General features: G+C 40.5%; 1 protein-coding gene across 3 annotated transcripts in view; it reads right to left on the bottom strand.

Moving 5' to 3' along the window:
- PARP11 (poly(ADP-ribose) polymerase family member 11) overlaps positions 1–12,341 on the bottom strand; it is a 41,963-nt gene extending 29,622 nt beyond the window's left edge. For all 3 annotated transcript variants that reach the window (XM_035028445.1, XM_035028446.1, XM_035028444.1), the window contains exon 1: positions 12,127–12,341. Coding sequence is in view for 1 of the 3 variants with exons in the window: in XM_035028444.1 (XP_034884335.1) it covers positions 12,127–12,144 (18 nt within the window). In the remaining 2 variants the exon portion in view is untranslated. The remainder of the gene's footprint in view (positions 1–12,126) is intronic.
- Positions 12,342–24,725: the final 12,384 nt, after the last annotated feature.

Below are 24,725 nucleotides of genomic sequence, written 5' to 3'. Positions count from 1 at the left end.
CATGTAAATTTCAATTTCTGATTGAATGTTGCTTGTATTTAGAGATACATTATTTTTTGTACATGGATCCTGTATTCAGCAACCTTATTAAACCCTTATTTGTTCTAGATTTTTGGACATTCCATCAGGTTTTCTAGGCATATATCTATAAAATAGGCATTTTATAGATAGATATAGATAGCCTCACTTTCTTTTAGCATATAGATGCCTGTTATTTCTTTTTCATGCCTTCTTTTTCTTGCCTTATTGCACTGATTATCATCTCAAGTACAATGTCAAATAAAGAATGGACATCATTTGTTTGTTCCTGGTCTTAGTGAGAAAGTATTCAGTCTTTCACTCTTAAGTCTGATATTAGATATAGGTACTTTGTAGATGCCCCTTATGTCAGGGGCACCCTTGGTCTCATAGGAGAAGGACTCACAGGACTCGGAAGTTGTTCTACTCACGGTTACAGTTTATTATAGTAAAAATATACACAGTGAAATAAGCAAAGGGGAAAAGCGCATGGAGTGACATCCAGAGGAAACCACGCATAAGCTTCCAAGTGTTCCCTCCCAGTGGAGTCACATAGGACACACTGAATTCTTTCAGCAACCATATGTGACCAGTGCAAAATGTTGCCAACCAGGGATGCTCACCTGAGCCTAGGTGTCCAGGGTTTTTACTAGGAGTTAGTCATATAAGTATGTGACTGACCTCAGCTGCTGACATTCCAGACCTCCAGAGAGAAAGCAGGTGTTCACCATAAATCACATTGCCAGTGTAAACTATCTGGATAAACTGGTATAGCATAGCTCAAGATCTCAGGTATGCAAATACACTCATTAGACAAACTATTCTAAGAGCTCAGTTCTCTGGAGCTAGGGAAAGGACAGTCATGGAAACAGGCCTTTCTTGAGAATGTACATGGTTTGAGCACCCTAGGCCTGCTGAGTTAGCCCTTTTCTGCATACCCCTTATCAGGTTGAGCAAGTTCCCTTCTATTCCTAGGTTGCTGAGAGTTTTTATCAGGGATACTAGATTTTGTCAAATGCTTTCCTGCATACATTGAAATGATCATATTGTTTTTCATTTTAGTTTGTTTATATGGTGAATTACTTTGTTGCTGTTCAAATATTAAACCAACCTGCATTTTTAGGATAAACACCATTTTGTAATTATGAATTAACCTTCTTATATGTTAGACTCAATTCACTAAAATTTTGTTTAAAATGTTTGTATCTATGTTCATTAGGGATATTCATCTATAGTTTCTTGTAATGTCTTTGGTTTTGGTATCAGGGTAATGATGGCTTCATAGAACGAGTTGTGAAGTATAACCTTCTCTTCAATTTTCTGAAAGCTTGTGCAGAATTAGTATTGTTTCTTCCTTAAATATTGTTAGAATTTACAGGGAAACCATCTGTGCCTGGAGTTTTCTTTGTGGGTAGGCCTTTTCCATATATTTAAATTCTTTAACAGATTTGGGATTATTCATGTTATTTCTTCTTGAGGGAACTTCGGTAGTCTGTGTCTTAGGATATGCCCATTTCATCTAAGTGGCCATACTGATTGACATTAAATTGTTCATAACATTCCCTTACTACCCTTTAATGTCTGTAGTGATGTTACCTCTCTCATTGTCAGTAATAATTTGAATTCTTTTTCTCCTGATCTGTCTGGCTGGAGGTTTATCAATTCTACTGATGTTCCTCAAAACAAACAAAAAAACAGCTTCTGCTTTCATTAATTTTTTGGTTTTTGTTTCAGTGATTTCCATTCTAAATTTTATTTCCTTGCCCCTGCTTGAGTTTAATTCGCTCTTCTTTTTCTAGTTTCTTAAGGAGGAAGCTGTAGTCACTAATTTGTGACGTTTCGTTTCCAATATAGGCATCAAAGTAGCCATAACTTTCCCTCTAAGTACTGTTATAGCAACATACCACAAATTTGATATGTTGTCTTCACATTTTCTCTCTTTGATTAATGGGTTAAAGTGTTATTTACTTACCAAATGCTTGCAGGTTTTACAGATCTTTCTTTTACTGAATCCTAATTTAATTCCATTTTGATCAGATAGCATACTGTACATGACTTGAATTCTTTTAAATGTACTAAGACTTGTTTTACAGCCCAGAATATGGTCTATCACGTGAAATGTTCCCCATGTAGTTGAAAAAAAAAAATTGTATTCAACTGTTGTTAAGTGTAATGGTCTATAAATGTGAATTAGATCAAGTTGGTTGATAGTGTTGTTCGAGTCCTCTGTATCCTTGCTCATGTGTACCTACTTATTCTAGCAATTACTGAGAGAGGAGTATTAAAATCTCCAACTAGAATGGGATTGATTTGTCTATTTCCCTTTACAGTTCCATTAATTTTGCTTTATGTATTTTGAAGCTCTATTATCAGGTATATAAATGTTTAGGATTGTTACTGATTAACTGAACTCTTTAGCATAGGAAATGACATTCTTTATCCCTGATAATATCATTAATCTGAAATCTAATATACCACTCAAGCTTTCTCTTGACTGGTGTCAGCACCATAGCTCTCTTTCCATTTAGTTTTATCCTGTTTGTGTCTTTATATTCGAAGTGTGTTTCTTGTAGACAACTTAGAGTCAGGTCTTAGTTTTTACTCTAATCTGACAATCTGTGTTCCAATTGATATGCATGCAGCATTTACTTTGGTATGATTATTGATATAGTTAGGTTTAAGTTTATCATCTTGTTATTTGCTTTTGTTCCATCTGTTCTTTGTTCCCCTTTTCATCTTTTTCAATCTTCTTTTAGATTGAGTACTTTTAGGATTCCATTTTATCTCCTTTGGTGGATTAAGTATAATTCTTTGTCTACACACACCATTTTCATTGCCTCACTTTCCATTCACTCTAAAATCCACTCTAATTTAGTTTTTCTAGCTTCTGGCCCAGTATCTTCCACCACCATCACAAACAAGCAAACAAACAAGAAACAGCACTTGCTAGGACTTCCAATGAGCTTCAATGTTGCTAAATCCTATGCTCTTTTATCAGTTCTCATCTTACTTGACCACTCAGTAACATTCCACAGTTTACCCTTTTCTTGATTTCCATGAAATCATACTCTCTAGACTGTCTTGAATTTTTGGCCACAAGTTCTTGATCTCCTTTGTACCTTAATTTCTATGCAGCCTGTAACTTTTAGGCTCTGTGGGCTCAGTCCTAGCCCCTTTTCTTGTTTTTCTCAGCATCTTCGAAACATGGTCCTCAAGAATTATGAAGTAGTTCACAGGCATTTTCAGAGGAGAAATTAAAGAAATTTGTTCATATATATTTTGTAAAGTTGAAATTTAAGAGTAATAATGATTTTCATGAAAATTTAATTTCTTTAAAGTTACCAACCATGTCATTATGTTCAGTCTATGCTGATCAGTTCATATCAGCTAGTGTTCAGCAAATATGGTGGTGTAAAACCAAGTAAACTTTCACATCATTTTAAAACAAAGCCTCAAATCAATTTACTTTGTTGATAAGGTAGAGAAGAGACCAAGAATAAAGAGGCATTCCTCAGCTAAAACAGGTAAAGGTCTTGATATCGTTGAGAAACTGTCAGTCCAAATTTAATGCCCAAATTGTGAAAAGAAACAAGCTACTGACAAAATTTCTTTATTAAATGACTCTATTGGAAGTCACAGAGTATCAATGGTACATGTTATGAGAGAGCAATTATTATCACATGAGTGTTTCAGCATATACTTTGTTTTAAAACTGAACAAACTACTTGTAGAGAAAACATAAATCGGTTCTTATAGCATATATACTCTGTAATGAGGCAGAAGTACTCAACAACTTTTTGTTCTGCTTATCAGTGAAAACTCACAGCACAAAGACAGTTTTCATTTAGACGATGATGCTTCTGTGAGCTGTGACATGGGCTGGAAAAGGTGCAACCCACTCAAAACTGACAGACCACGAGCTATACAAACAGCAAGAAAAGGTATTGCTGCATCACTAAAAGGCGTTTTAAACACATGGAACAATTAGAAAGAAGTAAACAATATGCCTCCTGATTGTAATTGAATGTTGAAGAAAACAATGAAAATTAAGTATCAGCAAATCTTGACAACTCAGTATGTGCTCTCGAATGTGTGGAAATGGCAGTGTTTGCAAAATCACCCTTCTACTTGAGTTTAAAGGGTATCAAGGAAAAAAGTGCTGACAAGAGTTTCCAAAAGGACAGATGAGATAAAAATATTTCTTTATGATGCTGATAATACTAATAGCCATTCTTGATTCCCAGAGGCCTGCTTAAGTGTATAATAGCTAAAATACACTCGGCATCTGAAATAACCTAAACCTACTATTTCAAGGCCAGAATTCCCAATTTTTAATGAGGAGAACAAGGTACCAGATTTTCCAGTCACGAAACTATGCTACAAATGGTTCGATTGCTAGGGTGTGATTCCTTCCCAGAATCTGATGGCTTTCTTCACTCATCAGAGAGTGAGACTGATTTTATTATTGTGGATATATAAAGAACACATCCAAATGTTACAACATAACTTGAACAGATACTTTCCAGAGACTGAAGTAATCAAAGAATGACTAAGAATACATTTGCTCCTATCTTCCAAATGTTCAGGCTGGTTGAAACATTTGCTCCTACAGTTACTTAATCTTTTAAGTGTGTCAATTTGGCAACTGACTGGACACTAGGAATAGTCTTCAGGGAGAAATCTTCTCATACTTTCTCAATATGTGTTTGATCTTGGCATTCTAAAACATCTGACAGAGCCAGCAAACACCAGTTGCAAATCCTGACAATCTATAATTATAACATGGAATTTCCTAATTTAGTAGAAATACAGGGTAAAAAAAAAAAAAAAAAAAAAAAAAAAAAGTCAGGGATGCCTGGGTGGCTCAGTCAGTTAAGCGTCTGCCTTCAGCTCAGGTCATGATCCCGGGGTTCTGGGATCAAGCCCCGCATCGGGCTCTTTGCTCAGTGGGGAGCCTGCTTCTCCCTCTCCCTCTGCCTGCCGCTCCCCCTGGTTGGGCTCGCTCTCTTTCTGTCAAATAAATAAATATATAATCTTAAAAAAAAAAAAATCAGTGTCTGGATCTAACCTACATCTCAAGCTATCTTTCAACAAGTTAGATCAAAAACTAATGATGTATTGTATGGTGACCTAACATAACATAATAAAATAAAGTAAAAATAAATAAATAACAAGTTAGATACATACTTTGTAAGAGGCTGCAAAACTATCTTTTTTCTATAATAAAAACATTAATTTTTTAAATACTACTTTCTTGTTTAAGATTGGTGATCTGCAACGATACTAAAAGTTTGAGAAACACTGTCCTAGGGGTCTCACTTACTGTCATGATTTTAAAAGCCAAAGACTTTAAAAGACTAAGCCCAAAACTGCCACTTCTAACCCACTCTCCAGACCCACCTACCAATTGCCTCTTTGGCTTTATTGCTTGAACGCTTCATAGGCACATTAAACCTGTAACAGGCCCAAAGCCAAACTCTTGGTCTCGGCCATATCTTCCCCTTTCCCAATCTCCCCATCTTAGTGAAAATATTTCATTCCTCCAGCTGCCTGTGCCAGAAACCTAGCACTCTTCATCCAAAGCGCAGCCTGGACGGATCCACCTATGTGTCTCTCTCCCTGCTATCACCAATTTAGCCCAGATCACCTTCATCCTCGCCATGGACTACACTATAGCTCCCTAAGTGGTCTTACAATGGCCTTTCCGATGGCCCTCGATATTAGTTTTCAGTTGCTGCTGGAACAAATTACCACAAACTTAGTGGCTTAAAGCAACACAAAATTTATTATCTTACACCTCTGTTGAAGTCTGACATGGAACTCACTAGGCTAAAATCACCATGGGCTTGATTCCCTTCTGGAGGCTGTAATGGGGAATCTGTTTTGTTGGCCTTTCCAGCTTTTAAAAGTTACCCACATTTCTTGCCTTGTAGCCCCCTTACTTAATCTTCCAAAGCCAGCAATGTCGACTATTCTTCCACAACAACACCTTTCTCTGACTCACTTTTGTCTCCTTCTTCCGCTTTTAAGGATGCCTGTGATTACACTGGGCCACCTGGATAATCCAAAGTAATCAATCTCCCAATCACAAAGTTAGCTGATTAGGATCTTTTTTTTTTTAAGATTTTATTTATTTATTCATGAGAGACAGAGAGAGAGAGAGAGAGAGAGAGAGAGAAGCAGAGGGAGAAACAGGCTCCCAAGGAGCAGGGAGCCCGATGCGGGACTCGATCCCAGGACCCTGGGATCATGACCTGAGCCGAAGGCAGACGCTTAACCATCTGAGCCACCCAGGCGCCCGCTGATTAAGATCTTAATTCCCCTTTGCTATGTAACCTAACATATTCACAGTGTCCGGGAATTAGGATGTGGGTATCTTTGGGAGGCCATTATTTCACACTTCCTAATACATAACTCATTTTCCATACAGCAGCCAGACTGATCTTTTTAAAAACATAGATACGTTCCTTCCCCTTCCTATATAAAATCCTCTAATGGCTTCCCACTCCTCTAAGGATGATGTTCAAAATCCTAAACATGTGCCACAGAGCCGTGCTTGGCTAGTTCCTGCCTACCTCCTGGCCTCATGTTCTGGTTCACTGGGTTCCAGCCACACACTGCTTCTCTCTGCCTCAAACACCAAGCTCCTTTCTGCCTCAGGATCTCTGCCCACACTGTTTCTGCTGTCTAAAGAGCCCTCCTTGCCCCCCATCCAACTTTACCTGGCTAACTCTTGCTCAGTCCTTCAAATCGCTGTAAAAGTGGCTTTCAGAGAGGAGACTTAACCTATGTCCCAGTCTAATATTAACTCCCCCTATTATACATTGTCATTGTTCTTGTTTTCTTTTAGAGCTTTGGCTGCAATTGCAGTTAAATGTTATTTGTATAATTATTGGCTTACTGTCTGCCTCCCTGCACTAGACTGCAAGCTCCTAAGGGCTGGGACCTGGTCTGTTTTATTCACCATTGTAAACGCTGAGGCTTAGAACTGATTGGCTTATCGTAGGTGCTCAATATATAGATGAGTGCCATCAGATACTATTTCAAAAGCAGATCCGACTCTTAGAGGGTGAGTTGTATAAGCCACAGACCTCAACATTTTGCGTATTTCAGACCAGGTGGGTCATACTCAGCATTTCACCTCACTCCATCCTTCAAACCTGTTACAAAAGTCTGCCTCTGGCCTGTATCACAAACTCCGATACTCCAGAAACCATTAGACTCACTCCCTCGGCCCTGTGCTGCATCTGCTGTACCCATCCTGGGGAGGCCACAGCATTTCCCTACTGCTGTTCATGTGCTGCACCACTAGAAAAAAGTTCTAAAATCATGGGAGTTGGGTGTCGCACAAAGGGTGTGATTTTCTGCAGCTCAAGAATTCTTCTTTTTCTCTGACTCCCTGTATCTTTCCTCACAGGTCCTTCTCTACCCACTTTTAAGTCTTGTATGTTAAGGCAGACTGGAAAGAGTATGTGTTCTGGAGCCAGAAAGTCCTAGATTTAAAACCCGGCTCTGTCCTTATTCTGAAAGGTCACCAAACTTTGAGACCTAGTATCATCCTTGAAAAAGGGAGACTAATCATTTATTAATTCCTACCTCCCACAGGTATCAGATAACCTCAGTGTGGGCACGCTTTGTTGAGTGCCGCCTCAGCCACCAAACCCTGGCACATCACACTACTCACAAGCTTAACTCAATCTACTACTGGCACAATTAGAAAGAATGCCAAGACACAGGTATCAGTATATGAACCCATGACTGTATGTGGATCTAGGAACACCTCTTCATAGACACTACGTTCGCTGTAGAATTTTCATTTCCAGAAATGAATCCTATCTCCATCCTCCCCCAAGCCTGAGGGACGCTGCCTGACTCAGAAGAGATATTACACTCATGTTAGATACCACCACGCACAACCCCTCCATCCTCATTCTCTGAAAATGCCCATCCTGAGACTTGACTCATCAGATATGCACTTTTTCCATTTCACTCCTTTATCCAAACTGTACTTGCCAATCTCTTTCACCTTTGGGGTCTGTGGTCATTTTGCTCCTTTGCCCTTCCCAAAGAACCACCTCTATAACTTCAACACCTAGCTCAAATGTAACTTATGTTAGTGAACCTAGTCCCCCAATATCCTCTGGTATCACTTCCACTCCCCAAACTATGTTGCCAGACCCCTGAGGGGCAGACTCTGACTTGATCCGTATTTGTAATGCCCCTCCCTAGTGCCTAGAATGTTTTATATGTGGTAGATACTTAGTAACTATTTGTTGAGTGGGTGAAATAATCAATGATTGGGTTCTCTGGCAGTCCAGTTTTGACATACCAACTTGGAACTGTCAGAGAGACAACCAGTAGAGGTGTCCATCACCTGGCTCAGGAATAGGGTCAGGACTGAAAAGGTACATTTGGCAGGCATATTCACTACAGTAGTATCTGAAGCCTTGGAGCTCACCAAAAAAAGGATGTGTTGAGAAAAAACAAAGGTTAACAGTAGAACATTTCAGGGATAGAAGGAAGTGCAGTTAAAATTATGATTCAAAGACAAATCATAAAAAGAAGAAATCCAAAGCAGTAGAGACCCAGGAAAATAAAAAAAGAGTCCTAAAAAACACCTCTAGTGCATTAATGTTGCAGAAAGACAGAAGAGGTTGGAGGCATAAAAGTCACTACTGATGTGTTGATTCAAAAGTCCTTGGTGACCTCCTAGCAAGTGAGGTGTTAGGGACAGAGGTGAGGCTGGAGGAGTAGAGGTATGAATAAGAATGACAAAAAGTATAAGACTATTCTTTCAAGAAGCGTGACAGAAAAAGGAGAGAGAAGAATCATAGTGCCAAGTGAGTCTGGAAGCAGCTGTGAATGTAAAATAACAGAGAAAAAGATGGCTCAGCAGGTAAAGCACTGCACCAATACACAACGTTATCACTGCTGTCGCCCAGCAACAGGACACGGGTACTCATATAATTCTGCTGCATACTCACCTGCGTGGTCCTGAGAAAATCATTTTTCCCCTCCCTTAGCTAACTCATCAGATTCTTTGAATAATATGAATTCATATGTGGGAAGGAATTATGGGAGACTTTATCACTGAAAGCAAGGTCTTAATACTGTAACACATGGGTCTGTAATCTTACAGATGTTTGTCATTTTTCAGTTTCCTTCATCAGTGCGAGAAAAGGAAACTGAAACTCCCTCATATGTAACAGTGATTACTTACTCGCAGCAAAGAGGAATAAGACGATGACACAGAGGACAGAGAAAGGCAGGATAAAGTCACGGTATGGAGAGTCAAAGCAGTGATGGCAACCCCTTCAATTCCTTTCTACAGACTTTGCCATTTTTCTAAACTGGGGGACATTAGTCAAGGGCTACCTCCCCCAGGTGGATGGCGAACTGCCAAAAGCTCATACCAGAACTGAGTGAGCCTGCTCCTTCTGTCAATCAGATCTGCCTTGGCAGGGACATTATGCTTACCTCAAGGTGCCTAGTCAGTGAAAGGCTTGAGTAGATATCACTGACCTCATGACTGTCTTGAAAGATAAAATAAAATTTTGTACTGAGACAAAGCTTATAACTCCTTGGTTATTCTGTTTTAGGTTTCTCCCCCAAGGAAATGTTGCAAGCTCAGTGCTGATTTTCCACACTGAAACCATGTCATGGGGACTTTTCACTTGGAAGGGGCAGCTGCTTCTGAGTATTACCATGGCCATCAGTGTAACATTTTCGCAAAGCCACTTGTGAGTAGAATACAGTATCATACAGAAGGTATATTTGCAATAGGAGGTATGTCCGCGGCTCATAGGTGGTACATTAAGGCCATAGATGCTATCAAAAATATACAGGGAGAAACTAGGCAGAAGACCTCAATTAGAGCAGTTCACAGTGGCCTTGCTTCACAAAGTAGAATTTATGATCTCATTCAATGGTAAGAAATGGCAAACAGTAATTTCAATTGATGGGTAATGCAAAAGTCATCTGCATTTATCTTTAGGATACACTGTAGTTTTTTGTTGTTTTTTTAAATTTCCAATGTGTTTGGCTTAGGGTAACATTAAAATTAATTTTCATCCCATGAGTACAGCTGGACAAACTGTCCAGATGCTGCTTCTATTACTATAAACTAACAAATTACTAGAGAAACACACATACAGAATGTTGACTGTATTTTTAAAAACTAAACTGTCCTTATTGACAGAATTCATATGTTCATAGGAAGGAAACCAGTATCAGTAAGAAAACAGAGTAGCATTAAGACATACTAGGGTAGCACAACAGGGGCTGAAAGAAGAACGTGGGATTATATGTGGAAGGTTCGCCACTATTAACAAAGGTCAGTCTGCTCTGGTGAAATCAAGCAAAATCATTAGGGTGATGTCAGAAGAAACAGCATACAAAGAAATGTATAATGAGAAAGAAATGAGATAATGCTATATAACAAAACAAATTTATAAGACATTCACTAATGTCTTTATAATCCTTACAAACATACAAATGATCCAATAGCAATTGCTAATGTATATGTGATGGAGGAGGGAGAATGAACAGTAGGAGCAAAGGACTCCCTCTAGTACTAAATCCAGTCACCTTTGCTAATTCAACAGATATTTACTGAGTGCCTACTAAGTGCCAGGCTCTGTTCTCTGCCCTGAAGATACCGAAATAAACAAAACAGACAAAAATCCCTGCCCACAGGGAGCTTACAATATAATGAAGAATTTGAAACATGTGACTTCGAGCAAGACATACCTAGATGACTAAAAAGTTTGTTATGGAGAAACCAAGACGAAAAGGACTGCTAATAAAAACTGAAGACACAGACGCCAGATGCACACATACACATACACACATATATGTATAATGGCAGAAAATGAAGACTGTTGATGACAGATCGTGAAACTGAATACAAACGCAGAGAGCACATTCTCATAATTCTAAATTATTTTTGCTAAAATCAAATCCCAGCAATTACTTTCCTGTGATGTGGGCTGATATTGCAGGGTTATATGTATGAACCCCCCCCCCCAAAAAAAAAAGATCTTAGATGACGACCAGTAACATGAAGGACTGGGATGCAACCACAATGTGCAACCAACAAATGCAGACCAACAGACTAGTTTCTACTGGATAAAAACTTAAAAACATAACAGAATTAACTGATAAACACTCCAACTCATCTAGAAATATATTCCAGAAATGGAAAAAAAAAAAAGTGTTGATTACAGCAAAAGAGTATTGCAAGTATGAAAGCGGGGTTGTAAGTAAATTTGGGCAGTTATCTCGGCACACGCGGTAATTTCATTCAGTCCAACAATTTGCTGAAACGGGATTCTGCCATTTCCTGAGTCAACTCCTAAGGTGTACATTTGCCATGTTACTAGGCGATTTCAACTCTAACAAGAGATGAATGGAATACTCTGGGCAAACGGATTCCACTCTTTGAGAGCTGCACATTAAAGAAATGTATAAAAGCAAAGCAGACCAAAATACACGCAGACAGAATGCAAACACCGGAGTCAGACAAGAAGGAGGGAGACAAGACTTGCAGTTGAAAAGTTCCAGGTCATCAGTTCTGTCCACTGGAAAAAAAAAAAATCTAAGAACTTCACCATCTAGACGCTTAGAACATACACTCGGTCCCCCCAAGTTTGAAATGACTGCCCACCAAGAAGGGAAAAAGGAGCACTGATGGTTCCTCTTAGGCCCTTTCTAGACACGGGGGTCGAATCCCCTCGCTTTAGATGGATGGGACTGGCAGGTACACCCGAGGCAAAGGCAGAGGAACAGGTCCAAAGCCCCGGAACTCCGATTAGGAAGCAAAACACAAAGTTTAAAAAGACGGTGGGGGGAGGGGGAGGCGGAGAAACCACAGCAAGTCAAATAAATAACTGTAACAGAAAGTAATAATGCGTTGGAAAACCCACGGAGCTATCTCCACCGCTCAAAAGCCAGAAACTATAGAAGCCCCAAGGGCCAGGGTCTTCGGGGTCCCGGAACTCAGCACCCAGCCCGAAGCGGGTGAGGGGGAGCAGTTCCCAGGAACCCCCTCCCGCCCCTCTCCCCTGAACCCCGCCCACTGGGTCCGCCCCGTCCCGCCCGGCTACTCACCGGATTCGCTTCCCACATAACGGTGGCGAAATCGAGCGGAGAGAGCCTGGGGGAAGGGGCTAGCCGCGGGGCCGGGGTGCTGGGTTTTTTCCGAGGGTCCCCGGGAGCGAAGGGATGGAGAGGCAACCTTTATGTAGGCCTTCCTTCTACCCCGCCCTGTCACAAGCCAGCGTCTTCGGACCACCGACCCTTCCGACTTCCGCCCGAAGCCGGCCAACCAGCGCTGGCCCCGCCCCGCCCCCGGAAGCTCGTCCCGCCCCAGCCGGTCCCTTCCGGGCTGGTGGGCGGGTCGTGGTGGGCGGGGCTTGCGAGTATCTACCTTGTGAGCGGGTTTAAAGGGCTTCTCCTCCGATCACCTTTCCAGTGCTATGTCCCCAGCGCAGTGTCCCCGCCAAGTGACCCTCAAGCCGCGGCTGGTTGTAGTTCGTATGGTGTTTACTGATCACTATATAGTGAGTGTAGTGGCCAAGAGTCAGGCCTGGGAATTAATCCCAGCGGGACAACGGCTTTGGGGACAAATTTCACTCACTTTCAGTTTCCCCGTCTTCAGAATGGAGAGAATAATAGCATTTACCTCAGGGTGTAGTGAGATCATTTAAAACGCCAATCACAGTATTTGGCATGCAGTAAGAGCTCAATAAGCGACAGTTATTTCCCAGACACCGTGCTAGGCTCTGGAACGCTAGACCCATATGCAGTCCATGCCCTCACGGAGCTTAGAGTCTAGGGGGAAAAAAACCCAAAAAGTAAGTAATTTGATAAATAGAAACGTGTAGTATGGTTTGTAGGTAGTGTGGCAAGTACAGGGTTCAATGAGAGCATGCTTACCTAGGGATAGGGTTTCTGCTTTCCCTTCTCCCCCCAACAGAGTTTAAGCTAAGACCTCAAGGATGTACTATTGAAGTTACCTGGATAAAGAGCTCTTAAGAAACGGGGAGAATCTTCTAGGCGAAAAAATAGAATCTACCCAGGGAAAAGGAAAAAGAAACAGCTTGTCATATTTCCTTCTGGGCTTTTCCATAGCTCCACACATTAAAAAAAAAAAAAAAAATCAAAGAATACCTACAGATATAGAACGTGATTCTTTCACTTAATATCATGTGGATAGCCTTCATTCCAATATATATAAATCTATTCCATCATTTTGAAGCAGACTCATGGCATTCCGAGGTTTGTATGTATATCTCTCTCACACACACTTTTGAAATAATCCATTGTGACAGTCATGTAAGTGGTTTCCAATTTTTTACTATTCTAAAAAGTGCAGCAATAAACATTCTTGTACAGACGTTTCTGTACATTTGTCCATTTACTTCGTTGGAATTAGTTCTTATAAATGGAATTGTTTAGGGGTGCCTGGGTGGCTCAATTGGTTAAGCATGTGACTCTTGGTTTCAGTGCAGGTCATGGTCTCAGGTCCTGAGATCAAACCCCACTTGGGGCTTGTCCCTCTTCCTCCCCCTCTGCTCCTGTCCCCCATCCCCGCTCAAGCACATGCTCTCTCTCTCAAATAAATAAATAAAATCTTTTAAGAAATTAATGGAATCATTTAATAAGAGATTATAGAAATCTCAAATTTTAAAACATTTTGCCAAACTATACTCAAAAAGAATGTGTAAATTTGAAATCTCTAATTTCTTCACCAAGAAACCATAGGTTTCTTCACCTTATTTTTTTCCACTTTACTTTTTGCAAATGGTTAACCAGTTGCCCCGATATCACCTGTCGAATAATCTATTCTTTCCCCACTACTTTGAAGTGGCACCATTAATCATGAACTAAATGTGTGTGTGTTTGTATGTTTCTGAACACTTTGTCTATTCTATCAGCTATCTGCTTATTCCTGTGCTATGTCACACTTATTTTTTTATATTTTTTATTATGTTATGTTAGTCACCACACAGTATGTCATTAGTTTTTGATGTAGTGTTCAACAGTTCATTAGTTGCATATAACACCCAGTGCTCATCACAACACATACCCTCCTTAATAACCATCACCCGGCCACCCCATCCTCCCACCCACCTCCCCTCTTGAAACCCTCAGTTTGTTTCCCAGAGTCCATAGTCTCTCATGGTTTGTGCTATGTCACACTTAAAATCATTGTAGCTTTGTAATATATTTGCTGTTTCATAAAGCAAGTCCTCTCCTAATTCTCTTCTTTAAAAATTTTCAAATTCGTGAGTCAAAATTTTCAAATTCAGGAATACATCTCTTCATGTATTTAGGTATTCTAAATTTCAAGGACATGAAAAAATTTTCACAAAGATTTGCACAATTTTTGTGAAGTTTGTTCCTAGATATTTTTTTTTTTTTTGGTAATATTGCGAATGAGATATTTATCATTACTGTAAATTAGGAAAACTTCGTTTTTATTATTTATTTATTTATCTCTTATCCTAACACACTGAAAATGTCTTATTAGTTCTAATAATTTGCCAGCTGATCTCTCTGAATTTTTATGTCAACAATCATATCACCTACAAATAATGCATTTTCTCTCTTCCTGTTGGATTGGCCAAAACCTCAGAAAACTTTTGAAGAATACAGGACAAGATCATGGGCATTCAGTCTATAATGTAGTAAGACAAGTATTTGCCCCTAGTTGATTCTTGATATCCTTTAAATACACTGTTATCTTGGGGTGCCTGCCTGGCTCAGTTGGTAGAGCATGTGACTCTTGATCTCAGGTGTGGGTTTGAGCCCCACATTGGGTGTAGAGATAACTTAAAAATAAAATCTTAAAAAAATACACTGTCATCTTTGAAGAAGTTTTCTTCTATTCCTAATTTACTATAAGATTTTAATTAGGAAAGGAGGTTAAATTTTATTAACTGTTTCTTAAGGTCTATTACCAGATTGACTTTTTACTCTGACTTATTAATATAATGAACTATAGTAGATTTCCTAATGTCCAACCTACCCTTACATTCTTGAAATAAACTCTGCTTTGCCATATATTCATTATTCTTTGAATACACTGCCAGATTCAATTTGTTAATCTTTTATTTAGGATTAAAATTTATTTATAATTAATGAAATTGGTCCATGGTTACTGGTGTTTTTTGTGTCTGTGTTTAACAAGTTTTGTTAAGTGAATAGCAGCAGTTTAAGTTATTTAGCTCTTCTTCAAAGGTGGGGATTTTTACAAAGCAAGTTTAACTGGAAAGATTGGGACCAACTCCTCAACCTTTTGTAGGGTTGGGACTATACTTCATTTTTTTTTTAAGATTTTATTTATTTATTTATTTGACAGAGAGAGAGATAGCAAGAGAGGGAACACAAGCGGGGGAGTGGTAGAGGGAGAAGCAGGCTTCCTGCTGAGCAGGGAGCCGGACGTGGGGCTCGAACCCAGGACCCTGGGATCATGATCTGAGCCGAAGGCAGACGCTTAATGACTGAGTCACCCAGGGGCCCCTATACTTCATTTTCTTGAAGTCTTAGGGTTGCCTGGCCTGGTGGTCAGAGAATGGAATGGTGAGAACACAACCAGTTTGAATATACATCAGATTTTATTTTTATTTTTTAAAGATTTTATTTATTTATTTATTTGACACAGAGAGAGAGCACAAGCGGGGGAGTGGCAGGCAGGGGGAGAGGGAGAAGGAGAGGGAGAAGTAGACTCCCCAAGGAGCAGGGAGCCTAATGAGGGGCTCGATCCCGGGACCCTGGGATCATGACCTGAGCCAAAGGCAGTCGCTTAACCAATTGAGCCACTCTGGTGCCCCAAATATATATCAGATTTTAAAATACAAACTGCTATATCTCAAAGTAATATGAAGGGAATGTATTTCATAAACTGAAAATAGCTGTGCAAATTTTAGTATTAATTTTTTTTCCATATCATTCTTGAGTTATGACCATTGAGAGAGTAAGAGTGGGAAGGGACCTTAATGATCATTTAGTCCTGGGGTTGTAAACTCATAGCTAATGAGCTTTGGCACACACAGACTATTGAAATTTTTTTGGTAAGTGGCTGCCATCTTAAAACTGGGAAATTTCACATGAAATCCTGTGGCTTTTCAGCTTCCCTTAGTCGCGGTATTCTCACCTGTGCCAACAACTGGCCAAAGTCTCGCTGACCCTTTCCCATTAGGGATGGTCTCTCAGTGTTACCTGAGTTACCAGGCCAGTATTTCTCATCCTTAAATTGCCTACCGAGGCCCTCTGGGTATTTGAAATTGTACTGATAGTCCACCTCCTATTTTGCTGAGGAAACCCAATGGATCTGGGACTTTCTAAAAATATCCTCATAGAAAACAACTTCACTGTATTCTCCCATACCTCTGGGGCTCCACCTCTCATAGTCTTTTCATAGATTACTCTCTGCCTGTAATGCCTGAAATTTTCCCTGTCACACCAAGTCCAGCACTGGGAATGCTCCCCTCTGCATCACAGCTCTGGGCAAAGAGCCACGGCAGTAGAAATTATGAACACTGGTCACTGTGCAGTAGAAACGGGCACTGGTTTTCTCAGGAAGACCAAACAAACGGAAGACAGTTTACTTTATCTTTGGTGTTTTCTATGTGTGTTCTGGCTGGAGGTGTCCAGAGCCCGGCTAATCCCAGCCCAAGGATCCTGAGTGATTGCAGCCCCCCTTCCACCTGGTTGAGTTTATTAGCTCTTTGAGTACCAGGAGAGGAGGAGGAAATGCCTGAGGGGAAAGGAGCGAGGAGAAGAAAAGGAGCAGTGGAGACCTATCACTGGAAAGCGCGAAAATAACAGAGCAGCAAGGCAAATTTGTGCAAACAAAATCAATCTCACGTACAGATGATAGGAGGAGAAAGGAGAACCAAGTAAGTGGTGAGATGCAAGAGATAGCATCACTTATTATTTTAATGAAATTTTCTATAACAGTTTTTATTTTTAAAAGCCACATTCAGGGCTCGAAATAGGGGAGCCCTAGAAATGCATATGGAAGACAGGCTGGATTTGACAGAAAGGAGGAGCCAGAGACCGGAAGAAGGCGCAAAAGGATTGCTGAGGGGCCACAAGAGGGTCCAGGAGTAAGGGAGAAAAAGCTGCATTTGTGCCCATCAGCCTTGAATATAAAGACCTAGGCTCAGTCTGAAAAAGAGCCAACAATGAGGCAGCCCCAGAATCAGCCCTGCTGTTGAAGTCTGACACGTTAACAACCCCAGCAGGAATTAAGAGGTGAAATAAGCAGATGAAACATTTGCTGAAGCTGAGATAAGCATTCCTGGGAAGGAATTTTTCAAAAAATCAAAATGAATCCTGTAAATCTTCCTAATTAGGAAACATGACCAGAAATTAAATTCAACTGAAAAAAAATGAAGTGCTAAATAACTCACCCACTAAATGGCAAGGCTCTATTGAAAATACCACTGATTATTAGTTTTAGCTGCTCAGGGAAATTATCTAGGCACAATGATGGGCATCAACATGCAGCTCACAGCAACAGTCAAAAGCAGTAGCTGAGATGTGTGGCCATCCTAATTAGAGGATGGAGAGTCTGAAAAGGCTCTGGAGCTGTGACATTCCTGGCTGTGGGCTTTCCTTCCAGGAATGCCACATTAGGGTTTTGGTCATCACATTGTAAAGAAGGACTTAATAGGACTGATCCGGAAAGGGGCAACAGAAATGACTTAGAAAAGGAGTGTGAGAAGCTTTGAGGTTAAAAGCGGAAAGCAGGAAAACACTTCCATAAGAAATAATTTTAAAAATTAGGAGAGAGGGAGGCAAGTAAAAGCCTTCGGTGGTGGAAAGAGCGGCTGGAGGGTGTCTTGCCTGCATGAGGTCATTCCAGGCATGTGGGGCTGATGCCTGTTCCTAATGAGCAGGGAGGTCAAGAAATTACAACAGATTATCTAATATGAATTACTCTTGAATTCTTCATTCGACAAATATTTACCAACCACCCCCTATGTCCCAGGCACTGTCTTTAGCCTTTTAGGATACATCAGTGAATGAAATAGAGAAAAATCCCTGCCCATGGGGGGATTTACATGCAAGGGTGGGGGGTGGCGGGCTGGTCTCGGCCTGGGGCTGGGGGGAAACTGATAATGTAATGTAATAAATAAGTACATTGTGTGGTATGTTATAGGGTGATAAGAACTATAGAAAAAATGAACCTAGATCAAGGTAAGGGATATTGAGAGTCATCAGGATGATCCTCCTTGAGAAGGTAACTTTAAGGAAGTCTGGAAGAGGTAAGGGAGCAAGTGTGATGGATATCTGGGCAAAGAGTATTCCATACAGAGGGAACAGGGTGCAAAGATCCTAAGGAGTGTGTGTGAGTGTGTGTGTGTGAGCAGGGGGAGCAGAGAAGATGTGCAGATTGAACAGGGCCTGGTATAAAAATTAGCAAATACTTACATGTCACCAAGTATGTGTCTGACACTGTTATAAGCTCTTTATATATATTAGCAAATATAATGCTCACAACAAACCTATAAAGTAGGTGTTCTCACCCCTTTTATATGTAAGGGAACCGAGGCTCAGAGAGATCAATTACCTTGGCCCAAGACCAAACATTCAAATCTCGGTAGGTGCCTGGCTTCAGAGCCTGCGCCCCTAATCACTACTCTATGCCATTTCTCAATGTGGTCTTAACCCATATATTTCTGATACCAGCCCTGATTACCTAATTGCACTTGGAATTCAAGTACTCTCCCAGGATAAATTTACGTTATTCTTTATAAAAAAGCAGCGTTGCTCATTCCTTGATCACCTATATCCTTTTCCCTGATCCCTTGCTCCCTTCCCCCATCAACTCAAGGACTGATCTTTTCTGCAAGTTCACCATGAAGTCAATCGCTTTTGCCCAGCAAATCAAGTCTATGGATAGAGCTTTGGTTCAGTGTGAGAGGAGGAGTTGGGGTGCTTCTGTAGATTAATAATGCCCTACAGATCACTAGGAGGCAGGACAGAGCATACACTGCATTTAAAAACTAGATACTGCCTTTCCTTCCACTTTAAAAGGCACTGTGTGGAGGAGGTGCATTTGTAACATATTGATCACTGGCTGTTCTCATGCTTTCTATGTCCAGTTCTCTCAAGATACAGCAACTTTATTATATTAAAAACCATTGAATTATGTACTTTATTTTTTTAAGATTTTATTTATTTATTTGAGAGAGCATGAGAGAGAGAAAGAGAGCAGAGGGAGAGGGAGAAGCAGGCTTCCCAACATGGGGCTCGATCCCAGGACCCCAGGATCATGACCCAAGCCAAAGGCAGACGCTTAATGGACTGAGCCACCCAGGCACCCTGAATTATGCACTTTAAATGGAGGAATTGTATGGTATGTGAATTACGTCTCAAAAAACCTGTTAAAACAATTCATTTTTTAAAAATACAGGACCTTGGCTTTCACATCCTTTGTTAACCCTCCTCTGTCCTCCTTCACATAGTTTCAGGGGGCCCAGAACCACACTCAGAAAAATGTCTACCATTCTTAAACCCCAAGCACTCAACCCAAAATTATACCTTTGCTTTGACTCCAAGGCTTACAGCATTATGCCAAGGAATAAATGGCTCTTTCCCATTATACCTTCAGTACCAATTTTTCTTATTAGAAAAAATAATTCTAACATGGGTATGTTGAAACAAACATACATATTATGGAGTGGAAGGCAAAATTTGCATACATGAGAAGGCAATATTCACACACTGTTTGAAGCAGTTTCTTGCTTGTGGCTGGCTATTTCCAGCTGAGGATGGGGAGGCACATGCTCCCTGCCATTATCGGAGAGCAGCTTAAGATGTCATGTTAAAGTCTATAACAGTCAGGAGACTCAGCGGCTGATCCAAGCTCTGGTTCTAACTTGTTGGGTGATACTGAACAAATCACATCCCATTTTGGGACCTCAATTTCACATCTAAAAGATGAGATAATTGGACCAGGTGATCTCCAATGTTGCTGCCAGATCTCACAGTCCATGATTTGGTGTCATAATGAGACAAATCAGATGCTGGGCTAAGGGATGTCAGCACCATGATGCCCAGACACAGAGGAAGCAAAAGATAAACTCTCTGCCTTTGAGGAACTTTTCATTTACTGAAGGAAACTAATAAGAGAGCCAGATATAAGACTTGATAAAGATATAAAGTAAATACACAAACCATCCAAAGAATGCAAGGAACAGGAAGCAGCTGAGAATGACTATCCGCTCTCCGGTCCAGATCACCTTGCTTTGACTCACCTGTGCAACTGAAGAAACAAGAGAGCTCCTACTCTGCCAAACCGTGGGCCTTTTGGGACAGGTACCCCTGATGCAAAGGCACTCCTTGTAGATCTTATGGATGGCCTCACATCACAGAATAAGAAACTCTCAGAGTAGAAAAGGAATCTTAGCAAACAGGTAATCCAAATCCCTCCATCAGCATTTAGCATTTGGGATGATGCTTCTCTTGTGCTTATATTTTTACTTGATAGAATATTCCTGACATTATCCACAATCCTGAATGATCCTAAAACTGGAACAGGAATGCATATAATATCCTTTTCTTCAAAGTCCGGGGAGCTAAATGTGGAGTAGTTTTAAGACGAGGCTCATTATTGCCATAGAGTTGAACAAGATTTGCCTGGCAACCACTTCTCAAAAATCACTGCCCTGAAGAATCTTAAGTTCTTCCCCTCTATTTCAGGGTGCTGGTGCGTTTTCCTATCTCATGCTTTCATTTCAGATCTGTTTCCACTCCCTGAGGCTATACTGATCATTTCCACAGGTCTCCAGTAACATGCCTTTATATGTCTTCACCTGCCATGAGTTCTTAAAAAAAAAGGCGGGGGGCGGGGGGTACTAAAAGGAAATAGAAAAGAAAAATCACCTTGATCTCTACCATTCGATTCCTTCATTTTCATTTGTCCTGGGAGGATTTCTTTCAGCCGGGGCCCTCCTGGATGAATACCTACTCTGAGACTAGACTAAAAATCAGTATCTCTGGGTAGGATCTTGGGGAAAAGCTGCCTGGATGATACAAGGATATTAAATATTTGACCCCTGGAGATTTCTTCCAATCCAAATAGTCCGGGGTGCAGAAAGGAATGGTGGTCCCTCATAGATTGTCTGAAACTGGATTTTTGCTCCCTGGCTGGAAAATGTGCTCACTTTATCATTTCCTCACTAGATGGCGCTAGCACACAGGCAAGAAGGTCTCTAATGGGGGGGGGGGGGGAAGGCGAGCACAAACTCTCTAATAAGCCAGAGAATTCCTTTGTTTCTGGGTGGGCAAGATCAGCTTTTGTCAAGCACATTTCAGAATAGCTGTCTGGAGTAGCAATAATCTAATTGTACTGCTTTGCCCTAAATCAACCAAATGGTCAAGACTAAATAAAAGCAGTATAATATGTACTTAGGAGTAAAGGCATTTATAAAGAACTATAGATCACTTAACTACATAGTGTCAAAAAAAGATAGGCGGTCAGGAGGCTTAACTATGCACCATAATCAAAAGTGAGAGGTTTTAGATTCTTGTTCTGATATGGATGGGGCTTTGCCAGTTAAATAATGCTGATATAAATTCAGGTAGCTACAAAATTAAATCAAATTAAATTAGGGATTAAAGTAGAAACTCTCCCATTTCCCAACAAGCTGTATTGTTTTAACATATTTGGATCTGTTTCAGGATTAGTTGATGGACCATTTGATAAACTATTCACCATTTGAACTATAACCACTAACCAAGTTCTGATGAGATAACATCTAAGTTGAGTCTTAGAATTTTGGATTTAGAAAGGAGCTTATATGGCCTCTGTCTTCCTCCCAGCTCCCACACTAATCTCTTCCACATTAACAAGGGCTCGCTCCATCTGTTTAAACTCTTATAGTAATGGCAAACTGACCACTCAGAGAAGTGGCCTGTTATATTTTCAGAAAATTCCAACAGAGAGTCCTTTAGGTTGAGCCCAAGTGTGGCTCTTTATAACTTCTACCCATAGATCTCCATTCTTCCTTTTAAAGGAATGCAGAATAAACAGCCTCTTTTCTATGACTTCTTTTAAAATATGTGATGGTTTAGGCCTTCTCAGCCTAAAATAGTATCCGTTTCTTCAACCCTTTTTTATATAACATGGTTTCTGGATCGATTTTTGGTTGCCTTTTTCTGATTTATCTTAACACGTGTTCTGATCACATAGCCAACAGAACTGTCAGCTGCCTTGGTTCAAATGCTGTGTTTCTAGGAAGGGGACCCACATTTGGTGAACTCTCTCCACTGTTTTCTTTTTGAAGCCTGTGACCAGCTCCCAGGTCACTCACGTGTTCGTGGTGGGTCAGACCAGCTCAATCCTTGTCTATGAAATTCATTTTTAAAATTATAATTCAGCTGTTTAGCTCTGTGATGTAGCATAGATTTTGGCTCATGGCTGTGCTCTGTTATAATTACACAGACTCATTTAATTCAGACTCAGGGGCTAGGCATACCAGGATTCAAAATTTTATTCCCCTGCTCATGAACTGTGTCCTCTGAGGCTAATGACTCGATCTCTTAAAACATCAGTTTTTTCATCTCTGAAATGGAGATATGATGTTGTCACCTGCCTCAGAGAGTAGTGCAAATTAAATGTGACAGCTTTGTGGAAGAAGTCTATTTCACACAATTCATGTGTTCACGTGTTCGGTAAGTGTTTGCTATTATAATTAATATTACCCTATCTTCCTTCATATTAGCTCTCCCTCCTTGTTCGTGTCATATGAAAATCTGATAGGCATCTCCTCTAAGACACAGACAAAAATCCTGTCAGGGACGTGTAAAAGAGAGACCTCCAGGCTCGCCGCCATGGTTTCCCGGCAGGCTGACATATGCACTAATCAGCAGTCTTTAGGTATAATTCTTACCCCAGCCGTGGCTGTACCCACTGGCTATCAGCCAGGTCATGTCTTATCCACAAGGTGATTATGATAGATTTTGTCAACTGCCGTGCTGAAAGCAAGGATGGTTTTGATGCCTCTTCTTTCTACCAGTCTAATATCCCTATCAAAAAAGGAATAAATGAAGACATGTTTTGTTTTCTGAGATTTCGGGTTGGCTCTGAGTGATCTCTGCTTTTCTAAAGACTTACAAAGAGTCTACTTAATAATCTGTTCAGTTGATGGGTTAAAGTGGTGAAATTGTGGGTTATTTCCCCCTTCGTTTCTATTATTATAATAATGTTTGTGGAGTAAATAGCTTTTTAAAATTCTGTTCTAGAATTCTGCCAGGGATAATTGTCAAGCTGACTGGCTTATAGTTTTTATAATATGCCCCCTTCCCCCTTTTTGAGAATTGGGACAACTTTGTTCTTCTCTTGTCTGTTAACAGTTCTCCTATTCTCCATGCTTTTTCAAAGATTATCGACAATGGTTCTGGGAGTCCTTTGAGCAACCTGGGATGCGGTTTGTCTAAGTCTGGAGATTTGAATTTATTAAGGGGGGTGAAAAGAACACCACGCTAGTTTCTAGCTCTGGCTTTGCCCTTCACTAGCTGAGTGAGCATGGGCAGGTTTTGATTTCATTTCAGCTGAAATTTCCCCATCTGTGAAATAGGGCATTTGGACCAGATGATGTGGAAGGGCCCTTCAAGGTCGGATGGTCTCTGTTCTATGTCGCAAAAAATCAGACATTTTCTTACTAACTTTTCTCCTTTATCTTGGCTTTCAGTTTCCTCTCAATAAAATCTGTTCTACCCCGCCCCCTGCTTTTTTTTTTTTTTTAATTTCAAAGCTATATTTTGGTTTAGAATCCAAATTCTTTAGTGTGGTGCTCAGAGTCCACCATGTCTGGCCCCAACATTTCATTCCAGCTGTGTCTCTTCCTTCTCCCAGGTGCAAGCCTTCTCTCCATTCAGTTGGACCATGTCACTCTTCCACGTGCCGGGGCCTCCCCATCCTTTTGCTCAGGCCATTCCCTAAGGTAAAATGTGATCCCTAGCCACCTCTCCGGCAGCTTTCACCTGCTCTTGAAAGCCCAGCATAGTTACCCATTCTCCTGGGAAGTGTTTCCTAACCACCCGCAGGCACAGTGCTTTCCTCTCTCGAAATCTCCGATGGATTCAGTGTAGATCATCTGACACTTAATCATAATCATCCTTGTGGCATTTAGGTGTGGGTGTGTTGTGGGACTGTATTGTTATTGATCTGCATGTACCAGGTCACTCCCTCCTGCCCTCTTCCCCTCTCCCTGTTGAGCACTATCCAGGGGATACTCCAAAAAGTTTGGTGGGATATTGAAGGCATTCCAAGCCATTACCAGTTATCCCTAATCAGAACATTTAGATAATCATCTAATATGCAGAAATTTCTTTTTTATCTTAGGAGTCACAGAAAGGTGAGCTCAAGTAGTTTAATACTAGAACACATTTCAAGACAAGAAAAGGATTTTAGTATACAATTGATAATGAAGCCCAAACTAGCTCACTTTCTTCCCTGTTCTACAACAGATAAGTGATTCGAGGAAAGTTGTCTAATGGACAAATAACTGGTTCAGGATCAAATTTACCTCATTGGTGCCCATCCTATTCTAATCCAACCTTTCCTCTATTAGCCAACAGCCTAAAGCTTTGGGTTGGAGGTCAGGTGTATATTTCATCTAATAAATGGTATAGCTACCTTTATTAATAATGGAGAAACTACTTTTGTGTGTCCTACATAATTTCAG

The sequence above is a fragment of the Mirounga leonina genome, unplaced genomic scaffold, assembly GCF_011800145.1.
Source record: "Mirounga leonina isolate KUSES-001 unplaced genomic scaffold, KU_Mleo_1.0 Mir_201, whole genome shotgun sequence".
Taxonomy (NCBI): domain Eukaryota; kingdom Metazoa; phylum Chordata; class Mammalia; order Carnivora; family Phocidae; genus Mirounga; species Mirounga leonina.
The sequence above is the reverse complement of the archived record's forward strand: the minus strand, read 5'-3'. Positions and strand labels throughout refer to the sequence as shown.